The sequence below is a fragment of the Terrapene carolina genome, unplaced genomic scaffold (genome assembly GCF_002925995.2).
Source record: "Terrapene carolina triunguis isolate 2854851 unplaced genomic scaffold, T_m_triunguis-2.0 Scaffold558, whole genome shotgun sequence".
In the NCBI taxonomy this organism is placed as follows: domain Eukaryota; kingdom Metazoa; phylum Chordata; order Testudines; family Emydidae; genus Terrapene; species Terrapene triunguis.
In genome coordinates this window covers 113,632-138,041 of record NW_020664909.1, presented here as the reverse complement: position 1 = coordinate 138,041, position 24,410 = coordinate 113,632, and the positions used below count along the sequence as shown (strand labels likewise).

The 24,410-nt window shown below is 40.5% G+C and overlaps 1 protein-coding gene across 1 annotated transcript in view; it reads right to left on the bottom strand.

The window, feature by feature from the left end:
- The window catches only part of NME7 (NME/NM23 family member 7), a 189,803-nt gene that overhangs the window by 135,374 nt on the left and 30,019 nt on the right, over positions 1–24,410 (bottom strand). Inside the window, exons 2-3 of the mRNA XM_026659006.2 lie at positions 15,830–15,937; positions 11,348–11,514 (exon numbers count right to left, since the gene is read on the bottom strand). Coding sequence (XP_026514791.1) covers positions 11,348–11,514; positions 15,830–15,937 — 275 coding nt within the window. The remainder of the gene's footprint in view (positions 1–11,347; positions 11,515–15,829; positions 15,938–24,410) is intronic.

Sequence of the window (24,410 nt, the reverse complement as noted above, 5' to 3'; positions counted from 1 at the left end):
GAGGCATGGTGCTGGTAGGGTTCCAGTGCCGGTGGTGTGCTGCGTGCTGACGCCAAGGTGCTGGGCATGGAGTCCAATCGGGACGGCTCCAAGGTAGGACAAAGCGCAGCCTCCATGAGGAGGGCCCTCAAGTGGATATCCTGCTCCATTTGAGTTTGAGGGCAAAATTTTTGCAGATCCTGCATTTGTCCTTTCTGTGGAACTGCCCCAAAAACTTTAAACAGCTCTCATGGGGTTCACTAGTGGGCATCGGGTGGCTGCACACTGAGCATGGCTTAAAGCCTGGGAAACGGGACATGCTAGTCCCGGCCAAGACTCTAACACCTAAACAACTACTCGAACACTTAACTTAAAGGTCTAACTAAGTACCTAACAACTAACAACAAAGGAGAGAGAACAATGGACTGTAAGAACTGCTAATGCTCTTGTGACTGACCAACTCTCATGGGCGGTAAGAAGGAACTGAGAGGGTGTAGGGTCAGCAGTGCCTAATATACCAGCGCATGAGCATGGCACTCAAGGGCGCTACAGTCGACCCTATGGGTACTGCTAAGGCAAAAATCTCCGACGACTGCACGTGGGCACGACACACCTAGAATGGAATCTACACGAGCAAGCACTCGAAGAAGTAGAATATTTGCCTGTGGCATGGTCAGCAGTACGTATGGAATCTCTGTGTCATCTAAAATGTCTGCAACTCCAGATATGGTAGCATGTATCTATGCTAAGTCTCACAATAGGGCAATCCTTTATAACAAAAAGTCCATGTACCTTTGTGAGTTTTTCTCCCCTGCTGATAATAGCTTCTCTTAATTAATTAGCCTCTTACAGTTGGTATGGGTACTTCCACCTTTTCATGTTCTCTGTATGTATAAATATCTTCTTACCGTATGTTCCATTCTATGCATCCGATGAAGTGGGCTGTAGCCCACGAAAGCTTATGGTCAAATAAATTTGTTAGTCTCTAAGGTGCCACAAGTACTCCTGTTCTTTTTGTCTGAATGTGGTTACTGCTGAGAATGTGAAAGCCTAATTTTCTGGTGAATGCACAGCACGTTGAGATCCTTAGATAGAAGGGGCTATAGAAGTGCAAATAGTATATTTATTTGATTTATAAAGAGAAACTATTTCATGCTGGAGGTTAAGATATTTTTCCATCATGTCCTCCCACCCCCATCACACTCCAGCAAAGCAAGCCTTAACATCCCATTTGTTTCCTTTTCCCTCTTCCATTTCTGCCTGTTTATTCACACTGCTCTTTATGCACAGAGTGGCCTCGTGATCAACAAGCGGCTACGCTCTTCCTATTCAAATCCTTCCATAAAAATTGTGCTTCTTCCACAAAGCTTATAAGAAAAAAAAAGAGAGATCCTTATTTGTATTATAGTAATGCCTAGAGGTCCCATCATGCTAGGTACTGTACAAACACAGGAGCTCTCTTCCAAAGAGCTAATAGTCTAAAATGGCAGGATAAAGGAAGCATTATCTCTATTTTATGGATAAGAACTATATTATGAGAGAAATCAAAACATCCAGTTCATCCGGTCTTCTCTGCAATTATCTTTTATACTCTAAGCACTTGGGAGCCAGGATTCTTTTTATCATTCTGTTTTGTACAGCACCAAGTGCACGGTCAGTACTAAATTCATTATTAATCATAAAAAGTAAGCAGCATAACAGGAACTCTGTAAAATGACACTGTGTGCTTCCATTATTTATTCTCACAGTGAGTCAGCATCAAATGTGCTCAAGCTTACAAATCAACAGATGATTTATTATTGAACCGCCTGCACCACAAACTCTGCTTGGAATCTGAAAATCCAGTGGGGCTCTTCTGTCTTTTATACCATCTCCAGCAATGGAAGATATTCAAGACTGAATGTTTCCTTTATAGCAGTGCATCTATATAGAGAAGACAGATGCTGCCAGTTTGCTCATTTTATTTCCCAGCATACTGGAGAAGACAGCTTCTGTGTATGCTACAATTTGTTCTAACTGGAAATAACATGCTGAAATTAGGGGAAATTGACAAAGTACCATTCCATTTGCTCTGATCACTAAAAGATATCAAAGTTGCAGATGCTGTGGAGAAAAAAATAACACTCTAGCCATCACCCAAGGCTTTTACAGAGAATGGACACCGGAAATGTTAGAAGGGAGGTGGAAATTAATCTGATACTCCTGGTGGGGCAGAGGAAGGGATACACCTAAGCTGCAAAATTCACAGTCAAATGTGAACTTCCCCAAAGATCAGGATGCTCAGATCTGTGGATTTGATTAAGGTGCATGTCTACTGGAAACAGTGTGATGATGCAAACAAGATTGATTGGTTAAGATGCTAGAAAGGATCAAGTTGTTTGACCAGGAATTTCTATTCAGTTTGAAGCTAGCATTTCCCTTCAGAATGTTTGTCTAGGGGTTTTTTGTTTGTGTTGTTGAAGTTATATAGACTATCAGAGAGGAGGGGTTTAGTCCTAGAATAATCTATCGTTTACTTTGCGGATTTCAGACTTTGATAGTAGATCCTCAATTGCTAGCAACATGCAGTGAAATAGTATATGGTGAACCCATTATCTTCAGTACTAGCTGAAATAAGCATCTGTCAGGGGCAGTGATTTCCCTACACCCTCCCTGAATTTTCCCAACACTCCTCCCCCCCAGTTTTGTGAACTAATTACATGCCAATTTTAGTGACTGTTTCGAAATTTGAATTGAAATTTAAACATTAATACACACTTTAAAAGCATATACAGTGTATGATAAAATACATGTATCTGAAAAAGTATAATAGATATGAAAAGTATGAACATAGACTAGCTTCCTTATACAGCTGTTGTTTTTTATGACAATGTCAGTGCATTCATTTCGGTGATGTTGGCCAACCTAATAATTTTAAATGATGATTTGTAAGCAAAGTCTAAATGAGCTCTCCCTGACAGCTAGTGATGAGCTGGGGCTGGGGGGAAAGGCTTCAGGACCAGATTGAATTTACATTCACACCTAATCTACCTAGGTACCCAGCAAACAGAGCTGTGTTGCCCAAGTGATAGATTTTGGTTGGGGTTGGGTTACAAATCACTTGAATGCGGGGGCGGGGGGGATGAAATGTTCTTATTGTATGAGTAAAGGGCAGTAGAACTGTACTTAGCCTGTGCTGATTGAGGGCATCAAGAGAGAGGGTGGGGACCTGTCCCTCTCCACTGTTTAAAGACAGAGCTGATTAGGCTCCATAGATAGTCTTTTGTTCTGTTAAGTGACCACTGCAACTGAAATCACTGATAATCAGGTCTAAGTGCTTAGTCGTGCTGTGGGGATAGTGTTTCTGTGGAAGAGAGGACCCAGACTGCACTAGCAGCGAGGTTCTCCCCCCCCTCCCCCCGAGAGCTCATCTGAAATCACTGAGAGCTGGGTGGAGCCTCAAGAGACCAACTCGCAGAGGTCACAGTGGCAGGTGGCAGCAGAAGGTGACGGCACAGGGCCATTGGCAACAGAGTGGTGGAGTGAACGGTGGCACAACAAACAGCAGTGGCCAGAGCGAACAGTGAGCAGCTGGAGGAACGAGCAAGGTGCCTTCTTGCCCCCTACCTGGGAGGTGAACTCACGTGAAAGCAACTCTGAACTCTGAGTCTCCACTGACCAAGGACAACACCGGTGAGTGGGGTGCGGTGGAGGGAAGTGAGGGGCACGTTAAATAAACATTTGTTTGTTGGACTATATTTTAGTGACTTTGCTCCAGAATGCTAGATTTGTGACTGGGAATGGAAACTTATATATGTTTCCTAGTAGGCCAAGATTTTTAAAATGCATTATTTGCCAATTTGTTATCTCACATTGTTGCTATCTTGAGAGGTCATTATGTTGGGGAGTTTCTGTACTAAACATTTTTATTATTATAATTAATTTTTACATAAGAATGGTCATACTGGGTCAGATCAATGGTCCATATAGCCCAGTATCCTGTCTTCTGACAGTGGTCGAGGCCAGGTGCTTCAGAGGGAATGAACAGAACAGGGAATCATCAAGTGATCCATCCCCTGTTGCCCATTCCCAGCTTCTGGCAAACAGGCTAGGGACACTCAGACCATGGTGTTGCATCCCTCCCCATCCTGGCTAATAGTCACTGATGGACCTATTCTCCAGGAATTTTTCTAGTTCTTTTTTTAATCCTGTTATAGTTTTGGTCTTCACAGCATCCCCTGGTAAAGAGTTCCACGGGTTGACTTATGTTGTGTGAAGAAGTACTTCCTTTTGTTTTTTTTTAAACCTGCTGCCTATTAATTTCAATGGGTGACTGCTAGTTCTTGTGTTATGTGAAGGATTAAATAACATTTCCTTATTCACTTTCTTCACACCAGTCAAGATTTTATAGACCTCTATCATATCCCCCCTTAGTCATCTCTTTTCTAAGCTGAAAATTCCCAGTCATTTTAATCTCTCCTCCTGTTTCATACCCCTAATCATTTTAGTTGCCCATCTCTGTACCTTTTCCAATTCCAATATATCTTTTTTGGGATGGGGTGACCAGATCTGCACACAGTATTCAAGATGTGCATGTACCATGGATTTACATAGAGGCAATATGATATTTCCTGTCTTAATATCTATCCCTTTCTTAATGATTCCCAACATTCTGTTTGCTTTTTTGACTGCCGCTGCACATTGAGTGGATGTTTTCAGAGAACTATCCACAAGGACTCCAAGATCTCTTTCTTGAGTGTTAACAGCTAATTCAGACTCCATCATTTTGTATATATAGTTGAGATTGTTTTCCAATGTGCGTTACTTTGCATTTATCAACATTGAATTTCATCTGCCATTTTGTTGCCCAGTCACCCAGTTTTGTGAGATCCCTTTGTAACTCTTTGCAGTCTGCCTGGGACTTAACTATCTTGAATAGTTTTGTATCATCTGCAGATTTTGCCACCTCACTGTTTACCCATTTTTCCAGATCATTTCTGAATATGTTGAACAGTAATGGTCCCAGTACTGACCTCTCAGGGATACCACTATTTATCTCTCTCCATTCTGAAAACTAATAATTTATTCCTATTCTTTGTTTCCCATTTTTTAACCAGTTACTGATCCATGAGAGGACTTCCCTCTTATCCCATGAGGGCTTACTTTTCAAAAGTCAATTTAAATTAAGTACATTTTTTTTTAAATTTATATATTTTTAGAAATCTAGACCTGTTATGTGTTTTGGTGTAACTTGCATTATCCTTATGTTAAATTTGCATTATCCTAACAAAACATTTACTTTATTCATATCTCTTTTATATGTTGCAGGTCAAAGTGAAAATGAAAAGACAAAAAACAATACAATAATTTTTCCATTCAAAGGCCTCAAAAACTAACCAAGGTGAAGAACACATCAAGAACCAAGAATATATCAACATGTCATCTGAAGGTTCAAGTGGTATATCTACATCCGACCAGCCCGAAGCACAAATACAGCTACCTACTGAAGAAACAGTGTCTCCAAAACCTAAAGGCAGTTCCCGATGTTTGTCGGTCAAAGTGTTCCCATTTATTGAAGTTACAAAAGATGGCTACTGGTGCACCTCTTGCAAAAAAGCTTACGAAGAAGGAAAGCTTCCCAATGCTATAACTGGTAAAAGTGGAGGAGCTTGGTTCATCAAACCGATCAGCAAAGCCAGTGTTGACAAACTACATGAAAAGGCTGCAAAACACCAGGCCTCTGGAGTGTATCAACATGCAGAAAGCCTTATAAGCCCACTTTCAAAGCCAATTTTAGAAGTACTTAATGAGGCTGTTAAGAATGCTGGAGACACACAGTTCATGCGAACAAACATGGCTGTGGCGTCCTACTTTCTATATAAGCAAGAGATACCACACACTACAAACTGGAGGCCAATGTTAAGTGCATTGTCACTTATTCATCCTGAAGTTGAACACTGGTTCCGAACAAGACCAGCAAATGCTCACTATCTTTCTGCAAGAAATTCAACTGACTGGCTAGAAGCATGCGGTGCAACAGTGAAAGACTCAACAATTGAAAAAGTGAAGAACTCTCTCACCACATTCAAAAAATTTGCATACATGTCTGATGAATGCACTGATGCAAATTGGCATCAAGTATTAAGTCACTGTGTACGTTATCTTGATGTCAAGGGTAGACCAGTAGATGCATTTCTAGATGTTCAAGTTATAGAAGACACATCGGCTGCATCTGTGACAACCCACATCTTAGAAGAGTTAAATGCTTGTCAATTGGACCCCAAACAGATGGCTGCTTGTGCATTTGATGGATCTGCAAACTTCTCTGGAAGACATGGTGGAGTACAAGCTTTGCTCAGAGAAAAGTGTAACCCTAATCTCTCCTATACACACTGCAGAGGCCATCTACTCCAACTAGCACTAGTATGAGCTGCAGAATCTTCAAAAGACATTAAAAAAGCTATAAATTTAATGTCTTCCTTATATTCGTTTTTCAGCAAGAGTCCAAAAAGACTGAATATCTTGGAAAATATAGAAGATACACTAGGACTGAAGTTCAAATTCAACCTGGGAAAACCCGCTGGCTTTCTCATGAGCGATCCTTGGCTGTTGTCTTAAAATTACTCCAGCCGTTATTACTGGCTTTGGAAAGTATCTACCAAGATGGGATGGATCTAAGTAGTGAGGCTGGTGGATTACTTTTGCTACTATGTTCAGAGAAGACTATTGCCATTCTCTCTCTCGTAAGTCTACTATTGAAACCACCTGGGTCATTAAACAATGCCATCCAGGCATCTGCTACAACAGTAGTAGATCTTTGTCCAGCAATAGAAGCTACATTTGGATCAGAGATCTATCCATTGAAAAAGTACTGGAAGAAGCAAAGACTTCAGTCCAGAAGTTGACTAATGAAGGCATTTATATTGAATCCTTAAGTGAAGAAGACAAGAAGTGTTTGTTAAGACAACTGAAAAAGTACACAGACTTGATTCTTTAAAATCTACAACAGTGACTTCTAGATTCTACTCAACCTCTACGTAGCTTTTACAGATGCCTGTCCTATAAAACACTGACAGTTGAGTGGAGTGAGGCACTACCAGCAATGGGGCTGCCATGTGATTAGGACAGAATAGAGAATTTGAACACAGAGTTCAATATCATACGACGAATGAATGAAGATTTGACTTCAACTTCTTTTTTATCATCACTAGTGGCTCGAACCGATCTTTGTGTTCTGTTTCCTGGGATGAAAGAAGTAGGAATTCATCTCTTGCTACTCCCAGTCACAACAGCTACAGTTGAGCGTTCTTTTTCATCATTTAATAGAATTTTGTGTTCTGAAAGAAGTCACCTTCTGCCTGATCATGTGAATGAACTAATGAGCATATCAACTGAAAGAATGGAAGTACCGGACACACGAGAAGTCACCAAAGATGAACGCATTGCATTCAAGAAGTTCATTAACAGAGTTGTGCAAAATTATAACAAGAAACCAAGAAGGATGTAGACGTAGTGCTTCATAGAAGGCTTGAGTAGCCAACTTTAATTTGTGTGATGATTGTAAAACATGAGTTAAATCTAATAAAATGGTCATGAAACATTTTTTCAGTTTTTACTATGGTGCCATACAGCCCACCTTCACCCTCACAGTCTCGCCCCTCATCGGCCCTGACACCCCCCCGTGTAAATTCGAACACCCCGCCCCCCAATTTCAATTCCTGGGGAAGCCACTGGTCATGTGTGGTTTGTAATAGTATTTTCAGTGTGTTTTTCATGGAGGTATGCAGGGTAGAAAGTGCTATGATCCAGCATGCTGAGGTTTGTTCCTGAGATTGGATTTTGGATCAATGTGATCTATTTGTAGTTTTAATTAGCAATAATTCCTAGGGTTCTGACAGGTGAGTCCACACAAGTGCATTAGGGAACAGTTACATCTGGGAACAAAGGAAAAAGAATTAAAAACTAGACTCAGCTACTTTGTGTCACACAGTAAATCTGAATGCGAATCTCTTGTGATTATTGAAAAGAGAGATAGTAAGTGATCATAAGAACGGTATCTGGTGCATAAAACACAATGTATGCTGTGGCTAAGGCTGGTGTTTATTTATTTTTAATAGAAGGACTATTACAAGTACAAAATCTTATGCTGTGGAGGGGAGGAAATGTTAAATATGGTAAATGACTGGAAGCACATTAATGATTTACTAAATCAATAAAATAATCTGGAATTTCTGGCTTGTGAGCATTCTAATAATTTTTTTAAACCAGTTATGGTAACTGAATACACTGAAAGGCTCACGGTCCTCTTTAAAAAAAAAAAACAAAAAAAAAACTTGTCTGAAAAATGTTTAACTAGTGTTAAGCACCATCTAAGATCACTACAAGTGAAAGATTAGGGGGGAAAATTCTCTATTTTTTCCAATTTTATTTACTTTGTGCATTTGACAGCACTGTGTGTTTAGTTAAGTTCCCTAATCAGTTTCCTTGTTGGCATGGGTCTTTCAGTTAACAGTGGAAAGGGGGAAAAGGAAAAAAAAGCATTTAAATAAATAAACATGGCTGTAAAGCCAATAAATAAATTGTCTGGGGGACTCAGAGGCAAGTGTAGAACCTGAAACTACTTTAAAGTCACTTTTTGGAACTGGATAGATTTTAAGTTGCCTGTCCATACAGGAAAGTTTTTACTTAAAGTGCAATTACAATCAGAAAACGGACTATGTAAAAATCAGCTTTTTCTTCCCCCCACACCAGATCAATTCCCTGTATGTGTCTGGAGTCATACTGGCTCATTTTACTGACAAAATCAAAGGCTCCAGTTTCAGAAAGTGCAAGATGCTTGATGTGCAGATGCCAGTCTAGCCTGGAGTACTCACTGAGCATTTTGCACATGCTTCTCTAGTGACCAAAGTATGTGTAAGTTTTGCAAACTTGAGCCTATGTTTCCTTCTGCTAGCTGTATGGGCCATGCAGGACTATTGCAGAACAAGGTGAAGATTATTCTGCCTCGTGCATCAACAGCAAAATTGTCCAGTTCCACATTCTTTATCTTTGGTGATGCTCATTTCATCCTCTCTTGCAAAATTCTTCTTTTTCCCCTTCTGTCACTGTCATGAAACCTGCACTAAGGACTTTCCCTAACAGGCAACCCCATAGCCAGCCACTTGCCCCCGTGCAATATAATCTTGTTTAACCATCAAAACCCAACCTCTGCTTGAAATTGGATTTTGCTGATCCCTTTGATGATTGCCTAAGGTAGATTTCAATGGAAGTCATTTGGTCATTCTGAATAAATTATAACACTGTCTCTTCTACAGCTAAAGATGGGCATGGTAAGTATTATTAACCCCATTTTACAGATGGGGAAAATGAGAGATTAAGGGCTTGTCTAGGCACAAAATTTGTACTGTTTTAAAATAGAAGAGTATAAAGCAGTACAATCCTCCTAGTATAAACTGCATCCACGTTGGTATAAAGCTGTTTTATACCAGTGTAGCTATTCCCATATGAGAAGTGGAATAAACAATTCCCATATAAGGCACCTTTATACTGCTGTAATTGCACCCACACTAGGGCTTATTCAGGTATAGTACATCAGTACAAATTTACCCCTCTAACCAAAAAAATTATACTGGCATAAAAGTTGTATGTAGGCCAGGCCTAAGTGACTTGCCCAAGGTCACAGAGTTGATTCATAAAACCAGGAACATAATAGAGCCTCATGTTTTTTGCAAATGCAAAACGACACAAATACCGAAAAACAATGTATAAAATGAAATAAAGTGCCACTCCCTCAACTCTGACCCAGCTGCCCCTCCGTCATGATGACAGAAAGGTAACTGGGCCAAGCCTGAACTATGCTGTGACCCCATGTGCCAGGTCGCAATACCTGCAGCGGGAAGCCCGGCCAAGCCCTGCAGCAAAGCAGCTGCCACTATGGGGTGAGTGCAGTGGGGGGGTTCACTCTGCAAACTTCCTCCCCAAGCCCTCCACCTGCCCCAGTGGGAGGATTCCCTCTCCCCGAGCCTTCTCCCCCAGACTAGGGCAGGACCCGACCCTCCTCCCACCCCCAGAGTGGATAAAACGAAACAACACAAAATTCCTGAAAAATAAAACAAAAAAGGAATGTCACAGGGCTCTAAATATAACCCAAGAGTCCTGAAACACAATCTTTCTCTTTCATACCCTCCCTCCCACTACTCCAATTCCAACCGATAGGCAACATGCCCAGAGACCTTATTTTGGAAGGCTGTTACTGTAGTCATCTCAGTGGCAATATTTTTTAGGGGGTGAGGGAATGGTAAATGTTCAACTTTTCAACCTTATCAGTGTCTTTTTAGTGTAATTTTGATTAAAATATAAGTTTTAAAATCCTGCTTATAGCTCTTTAAAAACAACACACAAAAACAGAGCTAGTAGCGGGTTTACCGGTGTTAAGAACAGCAATCTAGAAAGGATAATGAGCGTTTTTCTTAACGATATTGGGCTAAATTCTGGCCTCAGTGCTACTGGTGCACATTCAGAGAGTAACTCCACTGAAGTCAATCCAGGTATGTAGCAACATAACGAAGAGCAGAATTTGGTCCATATGTTTTTTCCAGATGTGTTCTCCAAAACAAACCTCTCCTGTCATGCAGCCTCAACTGGAATGAGCTTATGAGCCTGATCCTCAGATAGTGTAAATTAGCATAGCTCCAATTTTCACCAGCTGAGGATCCGGCCCTATAAGTTTTCTTGCCCCCACCACCACCCAGCCTTGGAATTTTTCAATATCTCCTTTACTGCAGGAAAAGCAGTGGAGGCTGGATAAAAACAATAAAAAGAGAGATGCTTGTAACTGCTACTACAAGCTGATGTATAAAACACATCACTTGGTAAAGAGTTGCTGTTGGATCACAAGGCCTGTGCTTTGTCTCTGCAAGACACAGTCAATGACTTTTGCAAGGTTCATTCCCTGTAAGCCCAGCACATACCAAGGTTGAAATTCTGCCCCAAGCTACACCCATTCAGCTCCACTGAAATCAACATTAGTGCACATCACTGGGGTTACACAGCTGTAACAAAGCTGAACTGTGCTCCAGAATTGGAATGGGGAGCAGTTTACATCTATGGGAAGGTGTGATCTGGAGGGTGTAACAACAAACAGGAAAGATCATAGGTTTGACGACAGGGGGATGGACTGCTCTCTCTTGCTTCCAGTGATCAAACCTGCCAAATCTCCTTGCCCAAAATGCAAACCAGCAGATATACCCTCCCATCATCCCACCTCATCAGCTGTAGAAACTCTCTCTGATCCCTCCTGAGAAAGACAATTAGTTTGAAAAACTCACTTGCATAAACAGTTTTGTGGATAGCAAATACCAAAGGAACTTCAGAGACCACATCATCTTACCTTTCTTTGCGGCTACCCAGCTTGCGGGCTGTGTATTGATCCCCATAGTCTACTAGGGAAAGGTGACGTGAAAAGACAGTAACTTTGTTGCCTACAAATAAATCTTCTAGGTGTAAGTCATCATATTTTGTGCGTTTCAGAAAGGTGCGATGGTTCTTCACATCATACTGCAGAGAGAAGGAAGATCACCAAGAAGCTAAAGAGGGTGATTAAAGGATGAGCAAATTCAAAATAAATTCTATTCTATTTTAGAACAGCTTCAAAAGTATTATGGGATCCAGTGAGGTTGATAGATTCACTGAATTTCTAACCCTTTGAGTTTGCATGTACAATAGAGAAGGTCATGAGATGAAACCAACTATTATAAATTTGTTCCATTTTAACTATCAGCCAGTGACACTGGGAGCCCCTCAATACCAGTTGGCAGGGGGCACAACATACTATAACTCACATCAGGCTGACATGCTCATTGCCCCCAAAATACTGGTGTCAAAGTGTCATGTAAGGTACCATGTACAAGCTGTTAACAGTCTGGTCCCAAAAATCATTCTGTGGTGTGTATACAGGGTGTATACAAAGAGTTATAAATGTGTCCTGGAAATATGTTCTTAAAATATGTTTGGAAGGCAGCATATAAGCCCAGCCTGTCCTAGACAAAGGAATGTGTATTTACTTGTCTGATCAGCTTGATAACAGGCAGAGGACATTACATGTACATTTACATATAAGGTAAACAAAGACATCAAGCTAACAAGTAGGGGACCAGACCACTTAATCACAACAAGGGATGTAATCTGAACCCCAGGAAGCATTCCTGGCTCTTGAAACAGAGTCAAGGAACTTTGGGGAATATAAAGACAAGCAAAAAGCCATTTTGATTATCCATCATTGAGGGGATTTAGGGTTCAGTGCCTTCAGAGCCTATGAAAGCTGGAGTACCTGGAAACTGACTATAGGTGAGAAACCTGCTTACACAAAGATGAATTTAGTTTTAGTCACTAGAAAGCATGTTTTGTTTTACTTATAACCATGTTTATTTCTTTTATGCTTTCTTATGATCACTTAAATTTCTGTACTTTCTTAATAAACTTATTCTTGTTTTATTACGAAAATTATGTGAATGCTGTGTAAGAGTCTTCAGCTAAACTGACAGACTGGTGAGCGTTCTGTCTCTTTGGAGGTAGTGAACTTAACTTCTGTGAGTATCCAGTGAGAGGGACTGGCGCCTGCAGAGAGACGTTTCTGGGGACCTCAGAAACTGGGGTTCACTGATTGTTACCTGCAAGGCAAGGTTTGGAGTGGCAGAGTCCTGAAAAGTTTGCTGGCAAGGCAGATGAGCTGGTATGTCAGGGAGCTGACCACATAACTTAGCCGCAACAAGGGTCTCACTTGCTGAGGCTGAGAGGGGTAGCACAGTAGCTCACAGTTCTGGGTACCCCAAGCAAGACATCACTCAGCACAAGGGAAAAACGTCTTAGAATTTGCCAATTTTTAACTTGCTTGTGTTATTCTGAGTTGCAGTAATTGGCTCTGGTACCCTGTGTGCATCTCTTGTCCAGTCTGAATTTTAGGGAGTCTCAGTGACAGTTTGCCCAGGAGAACTACACTGTGCCACAGTTCTGTAACCCAAAACAGAACTGCTCATGTCACATGCTGTAACAGGTATCTTCAAGGCATCATCTCAGTGATATTACACTACCAGTTTGTATTGTACAAGACTCAAAGGGGCAGGGGGCAGAGGACTGGATTAAGGGCCTTAGAACGGGGTTTGAAACATTCTGACTCCCTAAAAGCACAGTTGAAAAATCCTAGTAATGTCAACTCAGCACTTAATCTTTCTGAGGAAAATGCAGTAAGTTCCAGAAAGTTTACTGGGTGAGCTGTCAAAGCATCAGAGGACATCTTAAAAGCAACAGCTTCCTTTCAGCTGCATGCGGATATTAAAGATCCCAAGGCACTTCTGTAACAGTAGGGGTCTGGTCTGCTGTTCTGAGCCAAAACTTCCCCTTCCCACCCTTATATATCATGTGCCACCCTCCACCACAAAGCTATACCAACCATCAGATTTTGTGAAAATACAAAACTTTTGCCCATTTTTAGAACCAAAGTGAATCTTTTTGATATTCTGAAGTGTTTGGATACATTTTTCTCCCATTTCCAGATTCTGACTGGACTCAATAGAAGTCTCACAGGACAGTCTGCTCTTGTGAAATTCACAGCCCAATTCTGCATACTGAAAAGGTCAGAATAGTTCTGATAAGCACCCATTTTGGCAAGGTGGACTACCTCACACTGAGCTTTTTGAGGTTCCTCATCACTATTCAGAATGAAACCCCTCTTTGTCCTTTGCATTAGTTGACATCCTATATTCTAACAGTTGATGAGATGGTAAAATAATAAAATAGACCCTTGAATTCTGCTGTATATTATTGCCTGACTTGTTCAAGACTTGTATTTTCAGATGTAATTGAATCAATAATCGTCAAAACCCTGACACTTGCATATTTCCTAGCTCAGTTCAACCCTAGCAGAGAAAAAAAATGTGTTCCGGTTATTTTGCACTAATTACCAAGTAGTAGAAGTGACATGGATGAAAAAAGCCTGAAGATGATATTTCCTCATCCACCTGTTAGGGGTTTATTTTTTGGCATGAATGCCTGGATCTATTTATAAACCCTATTTAAAACATAATGATGAGCCACAAAGTAGGTAAACAATAGATCAACGTTACTTAGATTTGGTAAATACAGCTTGCAGTTTTATTTCTCTCTCTGTCTCTCACACTTTGCCTGAAGAAGCAAGTTTAGCGGAAATGAAATAATGTCTGCTAACAATCTATGTTCTCTTGTGAGTTTTTAAAAAATATATAAGCCTTCTCTTATTAAGGCAATCATCTACATAACTCCTATTCCAAGCAATAAATTGTTAAGGATTAACCTGTAAGGTTTCAAATGATGTCAGATTCTGAGAACCAAGCATGAATATTTGCCAACAGATCCAATTTGCTCACAGTACTCCCTGGTATCCTTTTCTGTTGTGGGCTACTGGGACAAAAAACAAAAAACCCTGCCAAACTCTTCCACAGCCAATAGAGGCCACTCCTCCTGCTATGTAGCTAGAATCTGCCTCTCCAATATTTTCACTGCTTCCTCTACCAGTTTCCCCTTTTTCCCCAGGAACAGCCAAGAAGCATACCGGTGATGGACCTGCTTCAAGTACCGGTGATGGACCTGCTTCAAAGTCGCCCTAATTACCTATTGTTCCCCAAGGGACTCCGACTTGTCAAAGGTGGCTTGAAATTGTATAAAAGATCCCTGGATCCTGATCCTGTTTATCTCAGATCTGCTTAAGCTTCATCAGGGGAAGTATGAGTTGCACGATGAGATCCCAGTTAAGCTGGTACACTCTGGATATGATATTGGTCATTGGACTAGAACCTATGGACTAAATTCTTTGCAACTACAAAGCACACCATCTCTGCTATGAATCTGAACCTCAGGAATTGAACTCTATATCTGTGTGTACATTGATCTTTTAACCATACTCTCTCCCTTTTCTTTTTTAATAAATTTTAGTTTAGTTAATAAGAATTGGCTGTAGCGTGTATCTGGGTAAGATCTGGAATATTCACTAACCTGGGAGGTAATGTGTCCGATCCTTTGGGATTGGTAGAACCTTTTCTTTTATATGATGAAATAAGATGTTCAGAAATCTTCATCATATTTGACTTGGGTACCTGGATGGAGGCCTGAGGCTAGGTTACTTTAAGGAAACTGTGTTGTTGGTTTCTGGGCAACCGGTGAGGTAATAAAGAAGCTGTTTTGTGCTGGCTTGGTAAATCTAAGTATTGAAATATCCACCAGCTTTGGGGATTGACTGCCCCATCCTTTGCAGTTCACCCTAATTGAGTGACCTCAGCTGGCCCCCACTGGGATCCCAGTCACACAGAGCTTCTCCCACCACAGGTTATATATGGGCATTTTTGCTTCCCCAGTTCCAATATGGATGGCGAGTTGAGCACCCACTCTGACATTTGTGTCTGTGTCAAGTTATCATCAAGTACTGACAAGCTGTCAAAATGCAGAACTGTGTGGCTGTTGGGTGTGCTAAGAGCTAAGATGATTAAAAACACTTTTTGGAAATTTTCAGTTTAGAAACCAAATATTTCTATATAGTTAACCTAATTTCACCAGCATTTGCAGGAAAGGTTATTGTCACCCCGGGCCTATTAGGACAATTCTGTCTGGATACATTTTCAAATGTTGGCAACTGTGCAAGCTTTACAAAATCAATCAATAAATAAGGAGGTTAGTCCCTAGATTCCCCTGAGTTTGTTTAATTTTAGAAACAGAGCAAACAAATTTAAAAAATTTCTTTAAATTTACCATTTCCAAATTAAAACCATACTATGGGCTGTGGCTTACCAACTTCCAAACTGTGTAGCTGAAAAATATGCTTATGATAATATAAAAAAGTTTTTACCATTTCAACGGAACCATCTTTCGGATAATACAAGAGTTCGTAACGTCGAAAGAGTGAAGCGTTCGGGTCATACCATTCTGCAATGAAAGCAAATCTGTCGTCTTGACTCTGGAAAAGAAGGGTTAGAAGGCTAGGATAGGACTTGTACACAGAATCATTGCATTACATTTATTTCCCAAATGAAAACACACTCGTGAACATGCTTCAGCATTGTGAATAAGAGCACTACTATCTGCTCACCAAGGGTGACAGCATCGTTTAACTTCTGAATCAACTTTGATCTCAAAGGAAGCCTCTTAGAAATGTGGAGTTGGCCTTTTAAATAAGTATGATCAAAACATATGGTTCTAGTCTTGCCTAAACTACAAAAATCAATCATGTTGAGGGGTCCAGTTAAAACACAGCTACTGTTAAAATTCAGTTCAATCCCACCTACAATGCATGATGGAACAGTTAGGGAGGCAGCTTCAGCCTCTCTATTTTCTGAGATCAAACTCATCTGAGCCTGCTACCTTGCCCACTTTCAATTGCTATAAAATGTTTATCTGCTCATAGCTAACCACAGAACCTTTCCAAATTTCACATGTCCCAAAAGGAAAACAGATCCCTCTCTTGGTGGTGGTGACAATGAACGACATCTTTTAATACAAAGATAAGTTCACTCAGGCTGGGGCAATATGAGTGTAATCTGTAAATTAATCTCCTACTAGTTGTAAGAGGCCTGTGCACCTCAGCCTCATCTATAACTAATTTCCTATGAGTGGGCAGGGATAGCCAGGTTGCAACATTTCTGAAACTAACCAAATTTAGCTGGATGTGCGGGACTTCATCACTGCTCACAATCTTACCCATTTGAGCCCTTGGATCCAAGGCACTGGAGAAAGGAAAAGAGTCCTGAAGGTTTTCCAGAACATAGGTAGACCTCAGCTTTGAGATGTTAGCACTAGATGATTTTCAGAGGTGGCAATGACTGTCCCTCTAGCACCTATGGCATCTGACTGGCTCGATGTGGCAGCCTCACCAAAGTGGGTCCAGAAGGATACCTTAGGTTGGATCTCGCATTGAAGGTTTGATTTGCTCACTGAGGAGGTTTAGAAGTGAAAGACCCTCCTTCATTAAGAAGGCTTGGAGCCAGGTTTGTATATCTATACTGACTCAGGGTGTGAAAAGTCTGACAGCAAATCAGGAGAATGGGCAAGAAGAATGGCATTGCCAGGCACATGAGGCACTAGCTGTGCACAGACCCCAGAAAAAAGGAAGGACACAATGCACACTTCAAACCTTGGCCTGTGGGTTTGCTGTAAAGCCCAGAACAAAGCCAATGCCAGTTTGAGATTCAAACTGTACAATGATGTGGGAAGAGTCTCAAAAGAACCCAAACTACCTAAAAACCTAACTACCAAGAACTATTCACGGAGAAAAAATTGGCAAGAAGTCTGGCTGAAAACCAAATTCCAGAGACAGAAAGGTTCCTATGTCTATAGCTGGCTGCCAAAAGGAAGAAACTGAGGTGCTTTGGATTGCACGGACATTTTATAACCTCAGCTCTGAATGTTTAGTACTGTGAAAGGGCAATCGGGAATACCAAAGGGTGCTGCTTTCTAAAAGTTTCAGAGTTCTGGTGCTGGTGGACACATGCTACAAGTGGAAATATGCAGAGGTCACCCTAAGGTAAGTGGTAACACTTCACCACAACTGTTTACCAGTGCTGTAGTCCAACAATGGTAATAAGATGAAAGTTTGCTACTACCGGGGGCATTAAAGGAAATAACAGAGAAACCTGCAGGCATTTCATATGCTTCTTCAAATGATTATTTTATTTTTACTTCAAAAATAAAGTATTTTTTACAAACATTTAGAATTGTAGGGGGTGTTGGATGCTGTTTGATTAGTTATACAGCTTCAATTCAACACTGCTAGAGACAGGCCTCTATTAAAACCCTGAGAGCTATACACCACTGATCTTCGGGGAAATTCAGGTCTAGATTCTGGGGCTCAACCATTGCTCTCCAACATGACAAATCAAAACCCTGGACCTAAATGCTTCCAAACTCTGTTCATAATTGTATAAGAACATTGTAACTCAGTCCAATCTCTGAACAGTGCAAACATTTACAATAAACAGACATTCAGAACTACAATAAACTGATTTTTCCCCAAGTACTCATCCCCATCCCCGCCCCGATCCCGACCTTTTTGAGCTTTCTACATCAATAAGAAGCAACAGGTCTACTGTTGCTCAGTTAGCTGATCCTGGTAAAAGAACATGTCCTTTAAATAGTCAGCACGCTGAAACAGCTGATGGTATTGAAAGAAAGCAGCCTAGTGCAAGTCATTTCCCAGTGCTGCAGAATGTGTTATGTATTGTGTCATGGCTCAGATTACATCCAGCCTCCAGAGGAAAGCTCTTCCTAGTCAACTGGTTTAACAAAAAACAAGTGCTTCTAAATTGCCAATATAAGAGGATGGGTAACTGAATGTCATTACTATCTGATGTGCGTCAGTAGGCCCTGTGAAATAAGTGGTCAGTCTTACTCTGGTTCCAAGTGGACAGATGTCCATTAACTGCCTCCCTCATTTGCATTCTCAGTAGAAAAGACAAGACCTGCACTCCTCTCTCACCCTTAGAGTAGTCCCTCTACTTGAAGGCTGAGGCATGTTAGCAGGACAATGCATAGAGGAAAGCTTGCACACACTGCCACTGCTCATGTGATTCTCGCTCCATGGGACAGAGGTCTCCAACTCCAAGGCTGTCCACCCTGCACTTCTCATTCCCCCACAGGCACATTTGTGTTTTCCTTTTGACAGCCCTACACCTTTGTTTTTAATGTCTCATTTAGTTCATCACCATTCCTTTTTGGCCTCTACTTCTGGGAAAGGGGGGGGCATATTTCAAGGATCCCACCCCCCTAGAAAGCGCAAACGGGTCATCCCCTTTCACTTTTATACACTTTTTGAAGTCGAACATACATATATATATATCATATAAAAGATTAAGATTTTCAAGTTGGCACTAAGTAGGACTTAACTTTCAAATTTTGGAAAACAGTGGCACTTCAGTTGTGTCAAACACTGCCCGCTAAGCAGTGGATCAGAACAAATGCACATCAGCTTCTAGAGCAGTGCAGAAGCATGAAGGGTCTGGTCCTGCTCCTACTTAAGTCAAGGATAAATTGTCCCAAGAGGAAGGTCATTAGACTGGTGCATGTGGGCCAGAAACTATCAGCATTGAATAAAACGGTCACTGGTAGGCAATTTGCTGCATTATCCTTTCCCCTCCTGCTCCCAAGACAGCATGATATGATGTCCCTGCTGGGACATCACTGCTAATGCTACTAAGTGTAGATACTGAAAATACAATCCAGACAACAAAGCTAGCACTTTAGAAGCTGGCCAGTGGCAGCATATGTAGAGCTAGACACAAAAAAACATTACTAGGATCTAAGGCAGCGTCTCTCAAATGTGGCCACCATGGCCGCATGAGGCCACCAGGGGCTTCTTTTTGTGGCCACAGCCTCCTGGGCTGTGATTGTGGAGGGAGGAGGCAAAGTAGCAGCCATTCCCGCTCTCTGTTGCTCCTGGATGCACTGCCTTGGTGTTGACACCTGGGCCACAATGCAGAAGGTCCAGGCAGCCGGTGAGTTCCCACCTTCCCAGATGTGGTGGGGCCCAGGCTTTGGGCTTCAGCCCAGGGGTGGCAGGCTCAGCTTCAGGCTCGATCCCTGAGCTCCAGCTGCGCAGTGGCAGGCCCCAGGCTCCAGCACCCAACTTGTCACCCTACCCCATCCAGGGCTTAAATTTGTCCCCAGGCTTGGCAGGGCTGAGTAAGTCTGCTGTGAAAAGTGATACTTGTATGTTTGTTAATATCACTTTTCACAGCAGACTTACTAGCTAGCAATAAATACATTACAATGATTTGGATGGGTATATGTGCATATTTTTGTTTTTCCTAAAGCTAATTAACTAGTTAGCTCTGAGGCCACCAAAAAATTTGTCCTGAGAACCCCTGATCTAAGGCCTCAATTCAGCAAGCCATTTAAGCAGAGGTTTAAATCCCAGGGAATTCAATGGGATTTAAGGACGAACCTCAGCACTTTACTGAACCAGGTCCTAATATGAGAAGCAATAGGAAAGAATGAGATAAAGAAGAAGAATTCCACAATTTAAGTACAATATTGAGCTTTGCAGCTTTGTTTCCAAAAACATGAGAGTGTAGTATTGTAGATCATAGTATTGTAGACCATGTTGTCTAACAGATAGAGCCCTGGACTGGGACTCAGGAGATCTGAATTCTGTTCCCAGCTCTGACACTAGCTGCTGAGTGACCTTGAGCACTCATCTCACGTATCTATGGCTCAGTTTCCCCATCTGGAAAATGGGGTTAATGGTAAAGTACTTTTTGCTCTACTGATGAAAAGTGCCATATAAGAACTGGGTATTATTTATTAACCTTTTAACACTCTATAGTGATGCTGGAAAGAAAACAAATGAAATTGCTTGAGTTATTTGCCTAGCAGTGACTAATATTGCAAAGCACGACAAGTCACTTTATAGTTTAGGTTGCAGTGGATTTCCATGTGGCCTTCTTTGAACGTCCTTTACCACGTTGTTTTGATTCTTAAACAAACAGTGCCAGTTTTAACAGCTGAATAATTACCTACGAATAAGAACAAACAGTAAAGTCACATGGTTGTTAATCAGATCCTTCTTTGTATTAATACTGCACATAGCTGTATTTTTCATTGCTGCGGGTCTGTAAAATAAATTAGTCACTAGAGATATGCTGCCAATTTTCATTTTAATACAACCCTGAACATTTCCAGCTCAAGTTTCCTCGGGCAAATGAATTTTTAACAAGAAAATAAAAAAAAAATACATTTTTCATTATTGTCATCAGCATCTTCATGGGAAAGTTGAGCAAATAAACTTTTTGCCTGGACTGGTCAATTTAAATGAGAATTCTGCAAGCCATTTCAACATGATATTGATTTTAAAGTGCCTCAAGTAAATTGTATAAGATTTTGCACAAGTTGTCTATTAATTATTTAGATGTATTATTCAGCAGATATTGCAGGCCATCATTGGTTGTTCAGCTGAATGGCAAAAATGACTATTCCTCAGCATGCACCTTTAACACGTGCCCCCGGCAAGGTAAAAAATGTAATTTTGGTTTAAAAAAAAGCATGAGCACTCCCTCACAAAAGAGACTCATTTACAAGTTTAGGAAGCACAGGGTAGAGAACAATTTGAAAGAATTAACATTATTTTAAGAATAGGAAACAGTAAGAGCTAACAACTCCCGAAAATAACAAAATGGAAATAACGAAGCTTTATCAGCGGTGAGGATTACAATTGCTTCTGTGCATTCTACACATAAAATTGTCATGATGAAGAAATATTTTAAAAAGGCTGAGGACCCAAACCAGGAGATGACAATAGTTCATACAAAACAGTCAAACCTAATTTAAAACAGATTAAGTTTATGGGCAGATAAAAATGTTTCAGGACAATTTATTGTAAAGTTAAGAAATGAGGTACCAAAAATAACCACGGAAGTTTAGGAAAGGAGCACAATGCACATACAAACTGAAAATCAACACACGACTGAGACTGTAGCTATATGAAAATCATTTGCATAATATCAGATGTACAATGGCAAATAAGATTGAGTACAGTCATGACAGGAATTAATTTATGTAATGTGATTGATGTAATGTTAGCTACTTTCAGTTGTCATTGTAGTATTACCAAATCCAAGCATTCAAAAATCATGAGCCAAGCTCCAAAAATTATAAGATTATTAAAATACATTTTGGGTTATTTTTCTTTGCCTTCTGGTTTTTAAGACTTGAGGGTTTGTGTTTTCAAGCTTCTCTCTGCAACCAGGAGGGCTAGAATTTTTTTTTTAAATGAAAGCTGACTCCAGGAACAGGGTCTTTAAGAAAAAAAAAAACAAATATTACAATACTTGCAAATAACATCATGAGAGTTGGCAACTTTGCCACTGTTCCCTAGAATATTCATTTATTTTTGCAGTTAACTGAGGGCTGGTGTATGATTGTTCTGTTTAATATCTTCAATGATTTAGATAATGGCATAGAGTACACTTCTAAAGTTTGCGGACAATACCTAGCTGAGAGGGGTTACGAGTGCTTTGGAAGATAGGATTAAAATTCAAAATGATCTGAACTAACTGGAGAAATGCTCTAAAGTAAATAGGATGAAATTCAATAAGGACAAATGCAAAGGACTCCACTTAGGAAAGAACAATCAGTTGCATACATACAAAATGGGAAATGACTGCCTAGGAAGGAGTACTGCAGAAAGGGATCTGGGGGTCATAGTGAATCACAAGCTAAATATGAGTCAATAGTGTAACACTATTGCAAAAAAACTAAGCAAACATCATTCTGGGATGTATTAGCAGGAGTGTTGTAAGCCAGACATGAAAAGTAATTCTTTCGCTCTACTCCGGGCACCGCGCTTATTAGGCCTCAAATAGAGTATTGTGTCCAGTTCTGGGCGTTACATTTCAGGAAAGATGTGGACAAACTAGAGAAAGTCCAGAGAAGAGCAACAAAAATTATTAAAGGTCTAGAAACCATGATCTATGGAAAAAATGGGGTTTGTTTAGTCTGGAGCAGAGAAGAGAAGATATGATAAAAGTTTTCAAGTACATAATAGGCTGTTACAAGGAGGAGGGACCAAAATTGTTCTCCTTAACCGCTGAGGATAGGACAAGAAGCAAGGGCTTAAATTGCAGCAAGGGCAGTTTAGGTTGGACATTAGAAAAAACTTGCTGTCAGGGTGGTTAAGCACTGGAATAAATTGCCTAGGGAGGTTGTGGAATCTCCATCATTGGAGTTTTTCAAGATTAGACAAACACCTGTCAAGGATGGTTCAGATCAGTGGCTCTCAACCTTTGCAGACTACTGTACCCCTTTCAGGAGTCTGATTTGTCTTGCATACCTCCAAGTTTCACCTCACCCAAAAACTACTTGCTTACAAAATCAGACAAAAATACAGAAGTGTCACAGCACACTATTACTGAAAAATTGCTTACTTTCTAATTTTTCCCCATATAATTATAAAATAAGTCAATTGGAATATACATATTGTGCTTACATTTCAGTGTACAGACACTCCCTGACTTATGCAAGTGTTCCGTTCCAGAAGACTTTGCGTAAGTCAGGAACGTATACCCGACAACTACGCAAAAAAAAAAAAAAAAAAGCTTGCATAACCCGGGGAGCGTCTGTATAGTGTAGAGAGTAGTATAAACAAGTCATTGTCCGTATGCAAGTTTAGTTTGTACTGATATCACTAGTGCATTTTATGGAGCTTGTTATAAAACTAGGCAAACATCAGTTGATGTACCCCCCTGGAAGAGATCTGTGTACCCCCAGGGATACGTGTACCTCTGGTTGAGAATCACTGGTCTAGAGAATACTTAGTCCTGCCATGAGTGCAGGGGACTGGACTAGATGACCTCTTGAGGTCCATTCCAGTTCTATGATTCTATGATTGTTCTGAAGACTGAAATCCTCTATCTACAGAGCAAGTACAGCATGGGCAATCTGCTCCGCAACAGTCCCATCAATGTGCTTCATACCCGTACCTGGATGAGACCCTGTAGAGATGAGAGGAGTGTCCATTATTCATAGCCAATCCTTGCCTTCTGTCAGGAGTCCCAAAAAGGGGGTTAACTGTTATGTGAACACTTGTCCCAAAGGGATTAGACAGAGACAACCATCAATTTATTTCACACAGGCCTCCAAACTTCTAACAGATAGCAGTAACTTTAAGTCATTACTGATCTGGGTTAGATTTGACTTGGTGTCCTATACACGAAAGGTTTCACAGTTCTTAACCAATCCCCAAAGCCATGCAGTCTTCCTATGAAATATTTTAAATGATTTAGGCAAAAGGCGACATCAATTAGTTGTGAACAGTTCAGATAAAAACTATTCAGGTAACCTTAAATATTTCTCTCTACTTCTCAAAACAAATTCTCACTTTTTTTTAGCCCTTTCAATAATTCCTACTCCACATTCCACACACCTCATTGCAAAAATATATATATATATATTTTTATAACATCTGCTACCACCCTTTTCTAATTCACCAGTGAAACCCAATGGTACAATGACGACCAGTACTCATGATTTTTCCATCAGTGAAACCCTGTTATAGTTATGACAACAAAATTGTGTAGGTGCTTTACAATTGCATACTAATAGTTTTAGGTTCTCTATATCTATCTATTAAGGTACTTATATTGCCCTCTCCCCATAATATCCAAAGGCCTTCCAAAGGAAAAATCCTGGCCCTATTGAAGTCAATGGAAGTTTTGCCACTGACCTCAATGGTGCCAGGATTTCACCCATGGTATTTAAAGACAAAGAAAAAGATTTCTTTCTTCCCAGTCTGTAGGAAAAATCGCTTGGTTAGTTGATAGGTTTTGCTTGTTTATATTTATGTACATGTATGTGTGAGTGAGTGGATGGGTTTGTTGTGTGACTGTGTGCACACATGTTGAATTTATTGAGGGAAAGCTAAATTAAAAATATAAATCTTGCAC